The sequence below is a fragment of the Camelus ferus genome, chromosome 7, assembly GCF_009834535.1.
Source record: "Camelus ferus isolate YT-003-E chromosome 7, BCGSAC_Cfer_1.0, whole genome shotgun sequence".
In the NCBI taxonomy this organism is placed as follows: domain Eukaryota; kingdom Metazoa; phylum Chordata; class Mammalia; order Artiodactyla; family Camelidae; genus Camelus; species Camelus ferus.
Genome location: NC_045702.1, coordinates 57696804 through 57712543, shown reverse-complemented (window position 1 = coordinate 57712543; position 15740 = coordinate 57696804). Strand labels below are relative to the sequence as shown.

General features: G+C 41.3%; 1 protein-coding gene across 10 annotated transcripts in view; it reads right to left on the bottom strand.

Annotated features, from left to right (window-relative positions):
• ICA1 (islet cell autoantigen 1) overlaps positions 1–15740 on the bottom strand; it is a 141761-nt gene that overhangs the window by 18147 nt on the left and 107874 nt on the right. For 8 of the 10 annotated variants that reach the window (XM_014557494.2, XM_006182574.2, XM_032483943.1 and 5 more), the window contains 4 exons: positions 9348–9445; positions 7098–7150; positions 4373–4435; positions 4228–4260 (listed from right to left, as the gene is read on the bottom strand). In XM_014557494.2, the coding sequence (XP_014412980.2) occupies positions 4228–4260; positions 4373–4435; positions 7098–7150; positions 9348–9445 (247 nt within the window). The remainder of the gene's footprint in view (positions 1–4227; positions 4261–4372; positions 4436–7097; positions 7151–9347; positions 9446–15740) is intronic. The other 2 variants (XM_032483946.1, XM_032483947.1) reach the window with 2 other exon arrangements.

The following is a 15740-nucleotide window of genomic DNA, read 5'->3' as shown; positions in this document are numbered from 1 at the left end:
AGTGTGGTGATTCTGACCCAATGAGTTTTCAATGAGTGAAAACTGACATTCAGAGGAAGCTCTCAAGTTCAGACAGAGTGTGGGTGACAGAGAGCTAGTGTGGGAAACTTATGACAGCCCACTCAGGTGATATTTTTGAAATCATACTGAGTTTCATGACCTCAGCAGAAATTAGGAACACAGAAGATGGAAACAGACCTACACAGACCCCAAATGAGAGCACAGGAAAACAAAGAGAAATGTCACAGAAGTTCTCTTCATCTGTGTGTGAAACAGGAAGGCTCTCTGGTTTGCTCCCTGGTCCCCACTTTCAACATTATGACTAATCGTAAAGGCCACACACTTGAAACACACATGAAAAACCCCAAACACCAACACTATCCTCACATCACCCAAAAGACAGCACGGGGGAAAGACGGGTAGGAAACCACCTTATAAAACTGTCTGACAAGAAAAATAGTCTTCAAGTAACAGATTATTCTTGTTTGGAATTCAATAACACTGCTTCTAAAAACTCCCTTCTGGTGAAAAAAGGACATGGACAATAATAGCAGATGGAGAAAAATCCACCCCACCCACTCTCTGGGATACACACATCAGAAAAAAAAAAAAAAAACCCAACGATGCTAGACCCTGAATAGACACTCAGAAAACACATTTTGATGATCCCCATGCCTGTGCCTCCATTTAGCATTAGAGCTTAACAAGCAAGCAATCCTACTGGAAGACTGGACACTTGGAGCAGGTGTGTAGCAGAACACTACATACCACAAAGTGATCAAGCAAGAACAGAACTGAATTTTAAAAGCGCACCATTATCTTATGAAAGGAACAAAGCCAGCAGTTTATCCCGGGACACTGAGGGAGGGACACTGGAGGGAAAGTTCAACAGAAAAGATAACAGGCTTAGTATTTGCCATGTTGCCCATGAGGAGGCAGTCAGATTCCTAGTCAGCCATCTATGATCAGGGCAGGAGATGGTTCTGAATGACTGGGGGCGCCCTGGGAGCAGGGACAGACACGTTTATCACTGCTAAAGCTTCTCACCCAGACCTGCAGGAGCTACTGAGGGAGCTTCTCCATCATTCTGATATTGGGCCAGGATGTAGGATCAGAAGTAGAAACCAAAGCAGCAGCTGAAGACAAACAGTTTAATTCTAATATGGCCACTTAAAACATTGTTACATTGGTTCAGTTAGTTTTGTTCTATAGAGGGATCTTTTGGGTAAGGCCAAGTGAGGAGACTTATTAGGTGATCTGAATTCATGGACCTCCCTTCAGGTTTATTCCACCACATTCTGTTCATGTATCTGATAGTCATTTCTCTTGGCCCAACTTTGAGGAACACAAAACTTCTACGTGTCATAACTCATGCATTGAGGCCAGGATTGTCACATGTGGTCCCAAGGTGATTTCAGAGCCACTTTTAAGTATCTCAAAATGTCAGTTTCTTTTCTCATGTAAAATGTTTCTATAAACTGGCCAAATATTTGTTTTCCATTACATTATCTATTTAGTAGGAGAAAACACATTTCATTATGACACTGAACTGGAGTGATTTTCTGGGCCATGGCTCCTGGAGAACTGCGTCCTGGCTGTTGTCAGAAGGGGCTGCTCTCTGATAACATTATACCAGAGCTTAGCCAGGACTTGTGGAGCAGAATTACCACTGGGAGTGAACCGGCCCCCACGCAGCAGGGTGCCAGAGTTTACAGCCCCCCAGTCCTATAAAGGCAGCTCTCCCTGGATTAAGCTCTTTCTATTTCTTGATTGTTTAATGTCTTACATATTATAATCAGTGTTTTAATTCAGGACTTGGGCCTTCTGGCAGTTTTCTGAAGGGCACACATTTTGAAGTCAACTAATTAAGAGTATTCTTTTCTTCAGTCACTGCAAGTTCTCCGTGCACTGAGAGAATATTTTTATACTCGGGGACATGTTAATTTTTAAGCTGATGCTACCCTCGGGGCTGGCGACGCGGGAGAGGCAGACGGTGGGAAAGCATGGCTCGTGACTCAGGAAGGGCTTTGTGGGTTGGCAGTGATAAAGGGAGAAGAGAAATGATGTGAGATTGCATTTAACCAAGAAAATCTGTAAATCAATTTTTCTGCCTGAGAACAAGAACACATTTTGAAGAAGAGCACATTCATCTCTTTATCTTTAGATTTAAATTGAGTGCTTAAAAATAAAAGGATATGAGCTGCTAGTCTCTGAAACAAAGGTTGTAACTATAAACCAATGTGGTGTGAAAGTTGTTTAAAGTAAGTAGGAAAACATCATACGTGTTAGAAGGAGGTCATGAAAGTAAGCCTGAATCTTGGGCAGTGGTGTTTCTGATTTAATTCTAGGAAGAAATGCATGGACAGTGGGTTAGTGTTGTACCATTACCACCAAGTTAAAGTGTCAAAATCCAAAACCAAGAACCTTTTTTTTTAAGAAGTGGGGAAACACGAGACTATAGACTTAAAACACCATTGGAATGGAGAGGAGAGTGAGGGCAGGAATGGCAAGGACAGGTTTGTTGGTGGTGGTTTTTTTAACTTACACGTTTTTATTAGCTTTTTGTTTCTTGTACCAATGTGAATATATCACCTTTCAAAAATTATGTTTATTAAAATAATGAAATTAAATAGGAGATGATAAAAGCAAAGAATAAAGGATATAAACAAGAAGTCAGGAATAGGAGAAATAACCACCTTCCCATTAAAATATGTTGAAGTTTATGTGTGATTATAAATAATTTTTTAAATGTTAAGACTTGCTAAAATTAGGTGGTCGGTACCTATTACTTGTTACATTAATATCTTTATCTTACCTTTGTAAGACTGAAATATGTCCCCCTCCAAAAAAATAATTTGTTCAAAAACAACTTTCTTTCATCAAAATATTCAATCCTTAAGCCAAGGGAGAAATGTTTTCATGAAAACTTAGGCGATGTAATCATGTAATGGCAATCTATATTAACGATTTGCTTTTTTACTTTCATAACCTAGTGGGATTTCAATGTTTACAAATAAGTAGTCATTCTGATAAAATACACATGGACATTCATGAAATATTGCAGTGTGTTGCCTGGAATGAGAAATTAATAAGGAAAGCAGGTTTCTGCCCTCCAGTTTGTATTCCTAAACTCTGGAAACCTTTTTTGTTTGTTTGTTTTTTAAGCCCTGGAAACTTCATGCTAGAGTTCTATTGCCTTTCCAATTTTGAAAAAAACTTTAACCAATGTCCTCTGTTTTCCAGACTCTCTTCCTTTCACACCGTGGGAATTAAATCCAAATCAAGCAAAGACTGAGTAGAGAAAAACTGTCAGCCCTAGTTAATTGGCAGGATAATCTTTGCCATTTCTAGTTGTAAGAAACCTGTAAGACCAGGGAAGACTGTGTGCCAGTCACCCAGGGCAAGGAGGGCTCTAGAGTTTGGCTGAGACTCTCAGGGGTATTTTGGACTCATGGTAAATCAGGAGAAGGAAACCCTTGGTAGGATGGAGAGCAAAGACAATAACCAAGCTGAACACATTCAGCTTCTTGGGATCACTTAAGACTACGCGTTCCAGAACAAATCATAGTTCTGGAATCTCTCATGGCGGGTTATTTAGTAAATGATTTTAGGTCTGGGTGTGGGACCTAGCCAGGCAAAGTCTCCCATTGCATTTAACTAAGCTCAGTGAAGAGAAGCACCATATACAGCAGGGCAACATTTCTAGTCCTTTCATCTCAACTGTGTACCATTTGAAAAGCATCCCTGTGTCAGAGACAGTGAAAGACCCTTTGCAGACTTGATCCCCAATCCTGACAATAATCTGGCAAGATTGTTGCTACTGGTTTCAATTTACAAATGAGAACAACTGAGGCTAAAAGAGTTTAAGTATGAAGCAAGTTGCTTAAGGCCATACAGATCACTTACAGTAGAACCATATTCAATTCCAGGTTTGTCTGATTCTGAAAGCCATGCTTTTTGTCTACTCCAGCATACAACATCTGAACCAGTAACTTTTAGCTTTAGTAGTTTGAACATTAAGTAATTATACTAATCATGGCAAATCCATGCATACTATTTGGGTTTGGGCATATTTAAAGTCACTTATAAAGACAAATGACAGTCACTTACAAACAATTGCTTGGGAATGCAAAGCTATTCAAAAGATAAAAATTACATTTGCCTGCATGTAAAACAGCATTAAAATAGTAAAAAAGTTATAACCCCGAAGAAATGCATAAATCTTACCACCTTCCTCGGTTTTCATGTCTAACAGTTCATCTACAGGTTTGTTTGAGGAGGGGAAAGAAAAGAAAATTATGAGTCAGTTTCATCTTGTAAGGCATTTGAGTCAAACTACTAAAATTGAGTTGTTTTCCTTAATCTAGATTACCTGAGCATGCATTATGTGTAGAGGTTTTGTCTAAGGCAGATAAAACCTTTTTTCCATCTTCAGCTGTAAATATAACACAAGCACTTGGTTATCAGAATGGTGTGTGTGTTCACATACTAATGCAGTGTAAGGTAAATACATGGCTTCAGGAAAAAATGATATCTACAAACTCAGTCATACAGAAGCAGGGGTCCTCAGATTTACATTTTATTCAAGCTGCTGGCTCTCAATGAATGCCGAGTTAACAGCCCTGAATCCTTGCTTTGTTTGGTAGAAAACTATATGACATTGACCTAACAGTTCTCTTTCCATGGGCAAAGGCATAACTTAGGTACGTGGCTATCACTTGATGGTGCTAATGAAACTCAGCCACTGGGACTGGCTAAAATAAAAGGGCAGATTACTCAGTGAAGGAAGCCAATCCATAAAGGCTGCATACAGCATGATTCCAACTACATGACATTCTGGAAAAGGGAAAACTATGGAGACAGTAAAATGATTAGTGGTTGCTAGGAGTCTGAGGGGAGGGAGAGATGAACAGGGGTAGCCACAGGGGATTTTTAGAACAGTGCAACTATACTATATGACACTGTAGTGGTGGATCCACATCATTATACATTTGTCAAAACCACACTGCACAGCATCTAGTGTAAACAATGGAATTTGAGGAATAATGATATGTCAATATTGGTTCATGGATGGTTTAACTTGGTGGGGGATGCTGATAATGGGGGTGGCTATGCATGTGTGGGGGCAGAAGAATATGAGAAATCTTTGCACCTTCTACCCAATTTTGCTGTGAACCAAAAACTGCTGTAGATAATAAAGCATGTTGTGTGTATACACACAATAGAACAGCCTTAAAACTTGGTTTGCTCATATGTACGTTAGACTTTCTACAGGTGCCAGAATGAAAGACAGATGACACTTCTTTATAATGGATTCCATTCTATGTATATATAAAACAAGGTAATTAACATTTGCAGTATCAAAATATTATGCAAATACCACAAGCAAGTGAACATACTGCACAAAGAGAAAATTTGATCCCCCTATATTGTCACATATCGTCTAAATATGTGATTTATGTAATTTGAATACAAATATAATAAACTGGAATTTACATTATCCCACAAGATGAAAATTTTTCTATTCAGTTACCTAGATTCCCACAGGATTCATGCTGTTGGCCCCCAAGGGATACTGAGGGTGGAGGGGGTGGGGCAGTACAGTCAGAAAGTTCTTATGTGGTCAGCCTGCCTCTGCCTTCTTCTACTGCTTGTTCCCTCCCTTCCGCTCTAGAATATTGTTCCTCTGACCTTCTCCTGGCTCTCCAGAGCCCACAGTCTTTACCCAGGCTGTTTCTTTTGCTTTGCTAGGTCTTGCAATAGCCTCGACTTAGCTAGTTCCCCGATGCTCTCCAACAGGTGCGGTCTCCCTATCACACATGCCCATCGCCCTGGGAGCTCTCACCAAAGTTGGACTTGGTCAATTACTTGTGTAACTACTAGATTACCACCTACTTCACCTTTGACCATAAACTCCATCCAGGAAGGTTCTGAGGATGTCTGGGGTACCACTATATGCCCAGAGCCCTGTGCTGTGCCCTCCACAGAGGCGGCTCTCAATAAACATCTGCTGAACAAATGCACAAGTAGGTGAGTGAGTGAAGGAGTATAAGCATGAAAGGATGACATGAAGCCAAGCTGGAGAGGCAAAAAGGTGGCAGCTAAGACAGCTGGGAGAAAGGCAACCAAAGCAGTAAAGTGGGAGAAGAACGAAGTCGATGAAGTGGTTGGAAAAGAAGGAAGGAAGATGGTGTGAAGGGAAAGGACAGGAAGAGACGGGGAGTCCCAGGGTGTACTTTGCCGCCTCCTGTCTCCTGGAATGGCTGCCCCAGTGAAGGGCAGAGCAGAGCAGAGTAATCTTAGCTCTCTTCCTATCACCTATAAAACATCCCCCTGCATCTCCAAGGATCTGAGTCCTAATGAAAGGTTCAGCTTTACATCCCATGAGTTCTGTCACCCTTTATCATACCCTGTGCTCTTCATGAGAGAACCACCCATGAAAGAGCTGGCAGTAGTGGCAGGAGGCAGGAGTAGCTGACAAGCTGTCCACAGCACACTCTACTGTCCACCCACGCCTTCATCCTGTTTCTGACCACAAGAGGGTCTGGTGTCACTCATCACGGAGCAGGCCCCGGGCTCCCCTGGAAGAGCGGTGTCTGAGCTCTCCCAACCGTTCCCAACTGTGGCCAACATCTACCCCACAACACGGTGAAAATCAAACTCGCCCAATGTCATCACATAATCTCATCACAACTGTCTCTACCCAAATGACAGAACTAGTAATGGTCACAGCAGAAATGTTATCATCTGTTGTAAAAGAAAGAACTCTCAACTGTGGATGCTCCCCCAACGGGAACTGCTGAAATGACTGATGATGCTGTTTTCTGGTTCAAAACATGCAACCTCTCTCAATAATGCTATAGGGTCAGCAGCACTGATATTTGAAAATTTAAAACTGGAACGATAGGAAGCAAATTAATATACAATTTTTTCAGCTGAAAAAGAAAAAAGGCCTAGAAGGAGTTTGCCAAAACACACATACACACACACACACACACACACACACACAAACCAAAAACACAACAAACAAACAAAAACAAGCTGGCTACTGAGCAGTAGTATTTCAAAAGTAATTCTAAATAAAAATCAAAACTTACTCTTAAAACTAGAGGATTCCTTGTGCTGGTTTTCATCCTCTAATGAAATTAACCTTAAAATTTAAAAAACACAGTTTAGTAATGTTCTGAAAATGTTATACTTATGATAGAGCCAGATTTTCTGTACAATATCTATTGTTGTACTTACACACACACAAAATATGAACACATAGTCAATTGCATGCTACATATATTTTGAAGAAGAAATAATTTGCTGGCTTTCTCCTGTCCCTGTACTGAGGCTGGGTAGTCGTATCTTAATATCTGAGTTTGGTTTTATAGTAAGGCACATATTTTTTAAATATCTGGGTAGGCAGTTAGGTATAACCAAGATAGACACTTACAGTTATCACTTATAAAAACAGAGTTAAATAGGGGGAGGGTGTAGCTCAGTGGTAGAATGCGTGCTTAGCATGCATGAGGTCCTGTGTTCAATCCCCAGTACCTCCATTAAAAATAAATAAATAAACCCAATTACCTACCCCCCACTAAAAAAGCCCACAAACAACAACGAAGAAAAAACAATTTAAAAACAGAGTTAAAAAGCCGTTGGGCAAGCAGGTGTTTATTCTGATTCCTGCTGTTGCAGGAGAGGACACCTCAGGAGGGTAGCTGAATTATGCAAGGCTGAAAGCAGGATCACTCTGAAATCCAGAAGCCCAGCGCCTCCTGTACCCTTACAATGCACAGGAAGATCATGGCAGAGACTCAGCGGGTACCTCTGAACCTCCCTCCGAGCACAGTGGTTCAACTGTACCTGCTATTGCTGAACAAAATTCTTACTACATCTGCACTGTCATTTCAAATAGTTACTGCATTATAATTCCTGAGCTTTTAGAAATCACATACTAAAATAGTGAAGAAATATGAAATTAATCAAAACGAATCAAGACAATCTTGGGTGGTTCCTCTCTAAGTAAAAGCTAATGCTTTATTTTGATTGCACTAACATACATGGTGAAAAGAAGGTGCTAGGACTCAGTCCAGGCCCTACCTCTTACTACATCAGGGGCTGGGGGCAGTCCCTTAGCCTCTCTGAGCCTCACTTCCATCATTTATATGCCAGGGAAATGCCTACATTGATGACATAGAGGGTTATCATGAGAATGAGTTGAGATAACATAAATAAAGCACCTGGCATTGTGCTTAGTATGTAGCTGGTGCTCAGTAAATGGTAGCAAGTATTAGCTTTTATTACCAGGAATAGGTTAAACTGCTTCCCCCTAAAAATAGTCAGTTGTACTAGACTCAGATCACATTCTACAGTTGTTCCTACAGTAGAAAATTGTCTTCCTTCTGCACTAAACACATTTTCTACTACTTGCTTTAAAATTACAAAGGGCTAATGTCAGCAATAAATACTTCTGCTGGACAAAAGAGATATAGCTGAAACCTTAGTTAGAAACACAATAAAAATATAAGCCTATTTTCCCACAAGATTGTCATGTAATTTTTTTATGTGTGAAAAAGGAGGAGTGAATGGAGGTTGGGTAGTCTAATTTGCTTTCCCAGGTCAGCCAGTTCAAGGTTAATCCCGTTCCCGTGGGCCATGACATATCCACAGAAAAGACACGGGTTCACATTTAAATGTCCTCCTTGTGCTATGAAATTAGGAATCATGCACTGTGCATGTTGAAAAGTTCGGCTCAGTATTTAAAATGACAGGAGGCACCTTCTCTGTAATGAGGCCAGAAAGGAAGATGAAGGAGTCACTTCCTGCCCTCAAAGCCGCTCTCTGCTTCACAGAGGAGAAAACAGAAGGTCTGCACATAGCAAACAAAATGTCAAAAGCCAACCCTCTGCACGGTTACACCTGAGCACTGCGTGTGTTGTGAGGCAACTGCATGGGTGACTTCCTTCTCCGAGAGGAAAGCCGGGGACTTCCTGGCTAGGACGGGCTCTGTAAGTGGGGTTGACAAGAGGAACAGATGGGGCCAGAACCCCGAGAAAGCAGGAAGCTGGGGCTGAGGCCCTAGGACACAGGGCCAGGGAGCACCGGGGCTCTTCCCTTTCTGGCCCCAGTTGACTCCACACATATGATCCCACCTGAGATCCCCAAACGGGCCTCTCATGGGCATGAGTGAGCCCGGCCTAGCAGGAACGTGTGTGGGGGTTAGTTTGGCCTCAGTTTTATCACATCTACTTGGAGACGCGAGGAAGTGAAGCAATGACCCCGTGTCCGAGACCCCAGCGGACTCTGCCCTCACCTGTGGGGAGAAAGGTTTGCCAAGATAAGAAGCCAGGACTTACTGACTGGGCTCCTCCCCTGCGGCCTCCGCACTTTCCTGCTGCGCGATCCTCTTCCTTTCTTCTTTCTCAACCAGTTTTTTCATAGGGCCTTGTAAGCTCTTAATCACAATAATGGAAAGGGAAACAAAAGAAAAAGAGTGATCCATGAAAAACTCAACTGCCACTGGTCCCAGTAATCAAACCTTGAATTAGAGGTCTGGGGAGGGAACCCTGAACCAATCAAGTAGACAGGAACGAAATTTGATATGTTCTCAGGCCCATCCAAGAAACACTGGCTTCTACAGCAGAGTTGTTTTGCCACTAGATTTATGTTTTCCCTTTTGTGATAAGTTATTCAAAAGAAGGCCTCTTGGCTATTGCTAACGTTATTTTCCATCTTTAACGTTTAGCTAAGATAAACATTCTGTTCTGCCTGCAGCCCACACACTGACAGAGTAGGTTTTTCTCCCCTACACATGAGACAATTTTATTTTTAATTTGTTTGCTATTTTGCAATCTAAAAACAGCTTATTAAAAAAAAACAAGAGAAAACAAAACCTTTTTTTAAACCCCAAATAGTGGCTTAACATATTCTGACAAGTTAACTCCCACAAGTGGACAGAGCAGGTGCATCCAAATCTGTGTAGGTTAAAAACGGGCGAGTCTTTTTTTAGCATGTAATTTCTCTGAGTTACTGCACTTAAAGTTTATTAAGTATTTAAGGAAAGATTTTTTTTTAAAGCAAGTACCTAGGAACTGTACACCAGTGACAAAGTTTGAAAAAGCAAAACACTCTTGTAACAACTGAAAAATGAGTTATACAAAAAGATCTCTATTTCTGGTTCTAATTGTAACACAAACACAAAAGAAAGATCTCAAGATATTTATCCTGCTTATATTCTCAGAACTATTAAAATCCAAGTCCTCATCCTTTGGGTCTTCACCACTCTGTTCTTGCCTGCCTCACTTCTCTGATAACACACGTACAGAAGAAGGCAATTATGTTTCATACACCAGCTCGGACAGATGAGTAAGGTGGCTGACCCGAGGGCTGGATGAAGATGCTCTGAAGGCCAAGTCTCGGCAGAGCAGAGCAGTCATTGAGTTTGGTGTTGGCCATGGACACTAGATGGACACCGGCGTTACCCTGCCTGCCAGAATTATTTTCCTAAAACACCTAGGCCGTCATGTGACCCTTTTCCTCAAGGACCCACAGTAATGTCTTATTTCTTTCCATTTCTAGTCCAAACTTCTCTGACCAATTTTAAAGAGCCTCTAAAATGTGATCCTCTCTCACTCTTCCAGGCGCCTTCCCACGCCCCTCACTTGTCTTTCCATTCAGTTAGGTCTGTCTCCTTGTGGTCTCCTGTTGCTAGTGGCTCCCTTCCTATCTTTGCTCATTCATCTTCTTTAACCCCAAAAGCTCTCACTACCTATCAGTCTATCCTCAAAAGTCCTCTTGGTCTCTGCAAAGCCCCCATCAGTTACCACTATTTTCCATAAAGTTTTGTTCACTAAGCATGCCAAATTCAAGAAAGGCCTTCCATCTCCAAACTGCATTTACTATTTACTAATTTCATGACTGTCTGATTATACATTTCCTGTCTCATGTTTTGTCTCTTAAAAATATTTTTTAAATTAGAAAAATAATAAGATCATATGGAGAATGTTTGGAAAGCAAAAAAAAAGGAAAAATTATTCTTAATTCCATTTCCCTAAAATAATGAGTGATTATTTTCATATATCTCCTTTCTAGTTTTTTTATACTCATACTATTTATATAATTGGAATCTGTGTGTGCCTAGTAGGTATTTTTATAGAGCATAGATATCCTCTTAACCAATTTAATTTGTGTAGATATTTCATAATCAAAAGTTTACTGGAGTGGAGAATATAAAAAACATTTTCTATATTGTAAACATTTACTATTGAATTAAAAATATAAATGTGAATTCATTCACCAGTATTCTTATATAGGGCTAAAGTTTCCTCTTTGAATCTATGTCCTCTGATTGGAGTTCTGAAGCATTTTCTTGCATAAACCACACCCATAAGACACTGCCATCATTTTTCATGATTCCCTATTTCTGGACGTTTAGTTTAGTACACTCAGTCAGCGAACAATGTTTGAGCACTTACCAAGTGCCAGGGGCTGTTGTAGGTGCTGAGGATACACGGAGAACAGGACAGACAAAACTATCACCAGTGACAGGTCTAGGCAGAGAACTGAAATGGGGGGATAGAAAGTGATTGGGTCATACTCGAGGCAGCAGGAATGTCCTCTCTTGGAAGAGGTATTTCAGCTGAGAGTGAAATGGCATGACGGAGCCAGCCACGTGCAGCTCGGGGAGACCACGGGGCCCCAGGTGCAAAGGCCTTGAGGTGGGAATAGCTTGGCTTGTTTGAGGCACAAAAAGAAGGCCACTGGGCTATAGCGCAGAGGCAAGAGGACAAGTCTTAGGAGACCGGGATAAAGAGGTCAGCAGGGGTCACACAGGGAGAAAGTTCCTTTACCCACAGACATCGATATTTAACATTTTGCCCCATTAGTTTCATTGCCCTCTTTTGCTCTTTCTGTGTCTACTGCACGACAATAAAGTGGAATCCAGGATCCTCGGCTGGAGGGGAAGTGCTACAAAGGGCAGCGCTGGAACTAAGGAGGCAGCTGGAATATGGACTGTACTCTAGTGCTGTATACACACACACACACACACACACGCACGCACACCCCAAAAAGCATCTGGTAAAAGCTGGCCACACGTGTGTGCGTAGTTTTGTAAGTGTGTGACCAAATGGAAGAGTTCAGCAGATGTCAAGGACTTACTCTTTTCAAAAGAGCTGCCAATCACAGCATTTTATTCACACACACACACACACACACACACACACACACACACACACACACACAGTCTTTCCAGAAGTTTTATTCTCCAAAGAGTAAGTTCAATCCTGGTCAAAATGAAGCCAGGAGAATTTTCAGCCAAGGCCCCGATGGCTCCAAGTCTCACTTTTAGATTCTGTGACAAAGCTCAGGCCTCCTAGTTTACTCCCTTATCTTCTGGTTGTTTCCTTTGTATCCACCGGCCCCAGGCAGGGCCAGGACGGCTGCTCTCAGCCCGTCTCGCTGCCACAGCGCTCGCCTAAGCCCCTGAGATGCCCTTGACAGCTCCACGGTTATCATCCCTCCTGTCTTCAGCCTGACCTCCCCTCAGAACCACACTCCAGCAGCTCTCAGACAGTCCCTTTGTAATGTAAACCACTTCTCCTTCTTTTCAACCCCTGCCCCCGTTGGGCCATTAGCAGGGACTCAATTGTTGGCTCCCCGTCACCACATCACAGCTAAGTCACTATTGTGCTTCACCAACAGAATGGATGCAGTTCCAACCGCTACTTCACTTTATTATTAATAATTCCTATGACAATCACTCCTCTCTTCCTAATACTATCATTGTCCTTAAGACAATTTGGCTGTTGCCACTCAAGACCGGTGCTACGTATGCACTCGTTGGCTAATAAATTAATGTACGTAAGGTTAAACAGCAAAAATTAGAAATCTTTAGCTAGGAAATTCAGAGATTCAGGGAAATAATATGAAAAGGCTTATAAAATCACAAGCAAAATTAATATTGTTTATTAAATATTAGAATTTTGAACCAAGGGTGTGTGTGTGTGTGTGTTCTTACTGAGATAGAATTCACACACCACATAGTTCACTCATTTACAGTGTATAATTCAATGGCTCTTAGTAGAGTCACAGTTGTGCAATCCTTACCACAATCAATTTTAGAACATTTTCAGAGGGCATCTCTTGGGGCAAGAAAGAGTTTTAGATCAAACTAAGCTATATTCCTCTACAGAACAAGGAAAACAGAAAATCCCACACCACCACATGTGGAACTTGTTTCTTATAAAAGATGGTACACATTGAAGATATAAAGAGGCTTAGAGGAACTCTGAAACATCATGGAGGAAAAATCCTGCCTGCCTTCCTCCCTCAAAATTAGTTCCTGGGTGTGATTGTCAGACATAAGATATTCTACGTGGTGAACCCCAACTCTTTCCAAGGTTTGATGACAAAGGCCCAACTCGGGGCACGGGGTGGAGGTGAATTCATCAGATTAAAGTCCACAACTCAGCTGAAAACGCTTAACCCTGTGGCATCCTTGAAAGTCAGAGGTGACAGCACTTTCCGTGTGATGTGAACATCTGCTCGGGCAAAATGAATCTCAGAGGCCTGGCTGACTGTACAGACAAGGCAGCCATCAGATGGAACTACTCTGACTCCCTGGTTGATGGAAGCCACCTTCGAATCCATGTCCAGAAATGAAACATCAAAGCATCTGACGTTTCTAAACCCCAAACTCACTAGGTCCTTCATTAAAATTGCTTGTGAAAATCACTATGAATTAGAAGTAATACAGCATCATGTAAGACTGAAAGGTCCTCTGTGAAGGCAAGAATGTTTTTAGACTAAGTAACCTTTCTCTGCTCAGGCTGCACTGACAAGCTAATAGTTTCCATCAATGCTTAAATGGTTTCAGGAAGCACACACACAATATGCAGGACCAGCGTGACAGAGGAAACGTACAGACCGAGCTTGCAAAAGTGTCTTAGAAAGGAAACAGCTTAATATAATAATGGGAGTTACTACTTCCTGTATTAGGAAAATAAAAGCAACTGCAACATTCATCTGAATGAAAGCAAAACTACTCAGCAAAACAAATTTCACAGGCAAAAAGGCCAGCAGCCAGCCCCCATTTAATGACCAAAATTTAATGTTTAACTTGGACAACTGAGTAACACTTTCTCTAATCTTTAATTATGACATTTAATTTTCTTATGCTTTTTCCCATTAATTACACTATATGTATATAAAGGTGCCAAATAATTGTCTATAAAAGGAAATAAAAGTGCTCAAAATAGCCAGGCCTAGTTAAAAGATGCTGAACTCAGCTGGGTGTGTGTGTATTTGTGTTTGTCTAATTAGTAGCATGTGAGGAATAAAAAGCAGAGGCCATGATGTTGTGTATGAGCCACATAATTCAGGGACATTTAGCACACATGGCCTCCCCACCCACGCAGCTGTAAACTTATAAAGGCACGATATAAGGAACACTGTTCATCCATGACCAGAAAGTACTCTTGAATTCTACTGCAAAACAAAGAAGTCAATCAGTAAAATTAGAGAAAAATAAACACAATCCTAAATAAGATCATCTTATTCCTTAAAATAAGATGGAAAATTGGTCCTGGGAAGGTATCAGAGTGTGCTGGAAAGAGATGGACTTTGGAAACAGTTCAAGCAGTGCTGTGCCATGGAAAAGAGTCTCCATGCCTTGCGAGCCTCTGTTTACCCGTCAGAACAAAGGTGACAGGTAAGCCTTTCCTGGGACATTGTGGAGACTGACTGAGATACTTGCACAGTACCAAGCTCACTGAAAGCTCTCAAAACATGCCTTCTTACCAGCCACTTTTAAAGATGTAAAAGGAATTAGATGTCTTAAGGGCTCATGGTGTGTTAGGTCCCGCATTCCGTATTTCATACATCGCAACCTGGATCACACATCAAAACCTGGGTGACACTGTCGTTCTGTTCCTGACATGGAAATGGAGACTCAAGAGAGGTGAAGTAACTTGCTTAAGGCCATTCAACCATTAACACACAGAAGCAGTGTTCAAATCCAGGTCTTTAAAATTCTCTAACTAGTTAAGAAATTGTATTGAGTACACAAGTCAGGAATATTTACTGAATTTCCCTTTCATATGAAGTGCTGAGGTCAGAGAGCTTCATTCCAAATTCTAAAGGAAGGGTCATGGGTTCCAGGTGTCGGAGGACTGACATAGAAAAGATGCTTTGCGCTTTCAAGCAAACATTTCAAGGTGCTATTTTTAATTGGAAGTTTGTAGTTGTACTTTTTTTTTGACCATTTTTTTGAAATTGAAGTATATCAGTTACAATGTGTTGGTTTCTGGTGTACAGAATAATTCAGTCACACACATACACACATATATTCCTTTTCATATTCTTTTTCATTATAGGTTACTACAAGATACTGAATCTAGTTCCCTGTGCTGTACAGTAGAAACTTGTTTATTTTATATATAGCAGTATCTGCATATCTCAAAGAGATAAATTGGCAGTTTGAGATTAGCTGTACTTTTTAAAGGCAGCATTTCTGCTGCCTCTGCCCCCCTCCCTCGCGGCCGGAAGGCAGGCCACCTGGAAGAAGTGCTACAGGGCGCCGCGAAAGAGGCATAAGCATTCCTGTTCTCCGATCAACCACACACTGAGCACGTGGCCTTGGGCAAATGACTGGACCTTTCTGAGCTTCAGTTTCCTCCTTTAGAAACGTGGGAACAAGAACAAGTATGTCCACTTCCCCAAGGCTATTTTGAGGATTAACTAAATACATA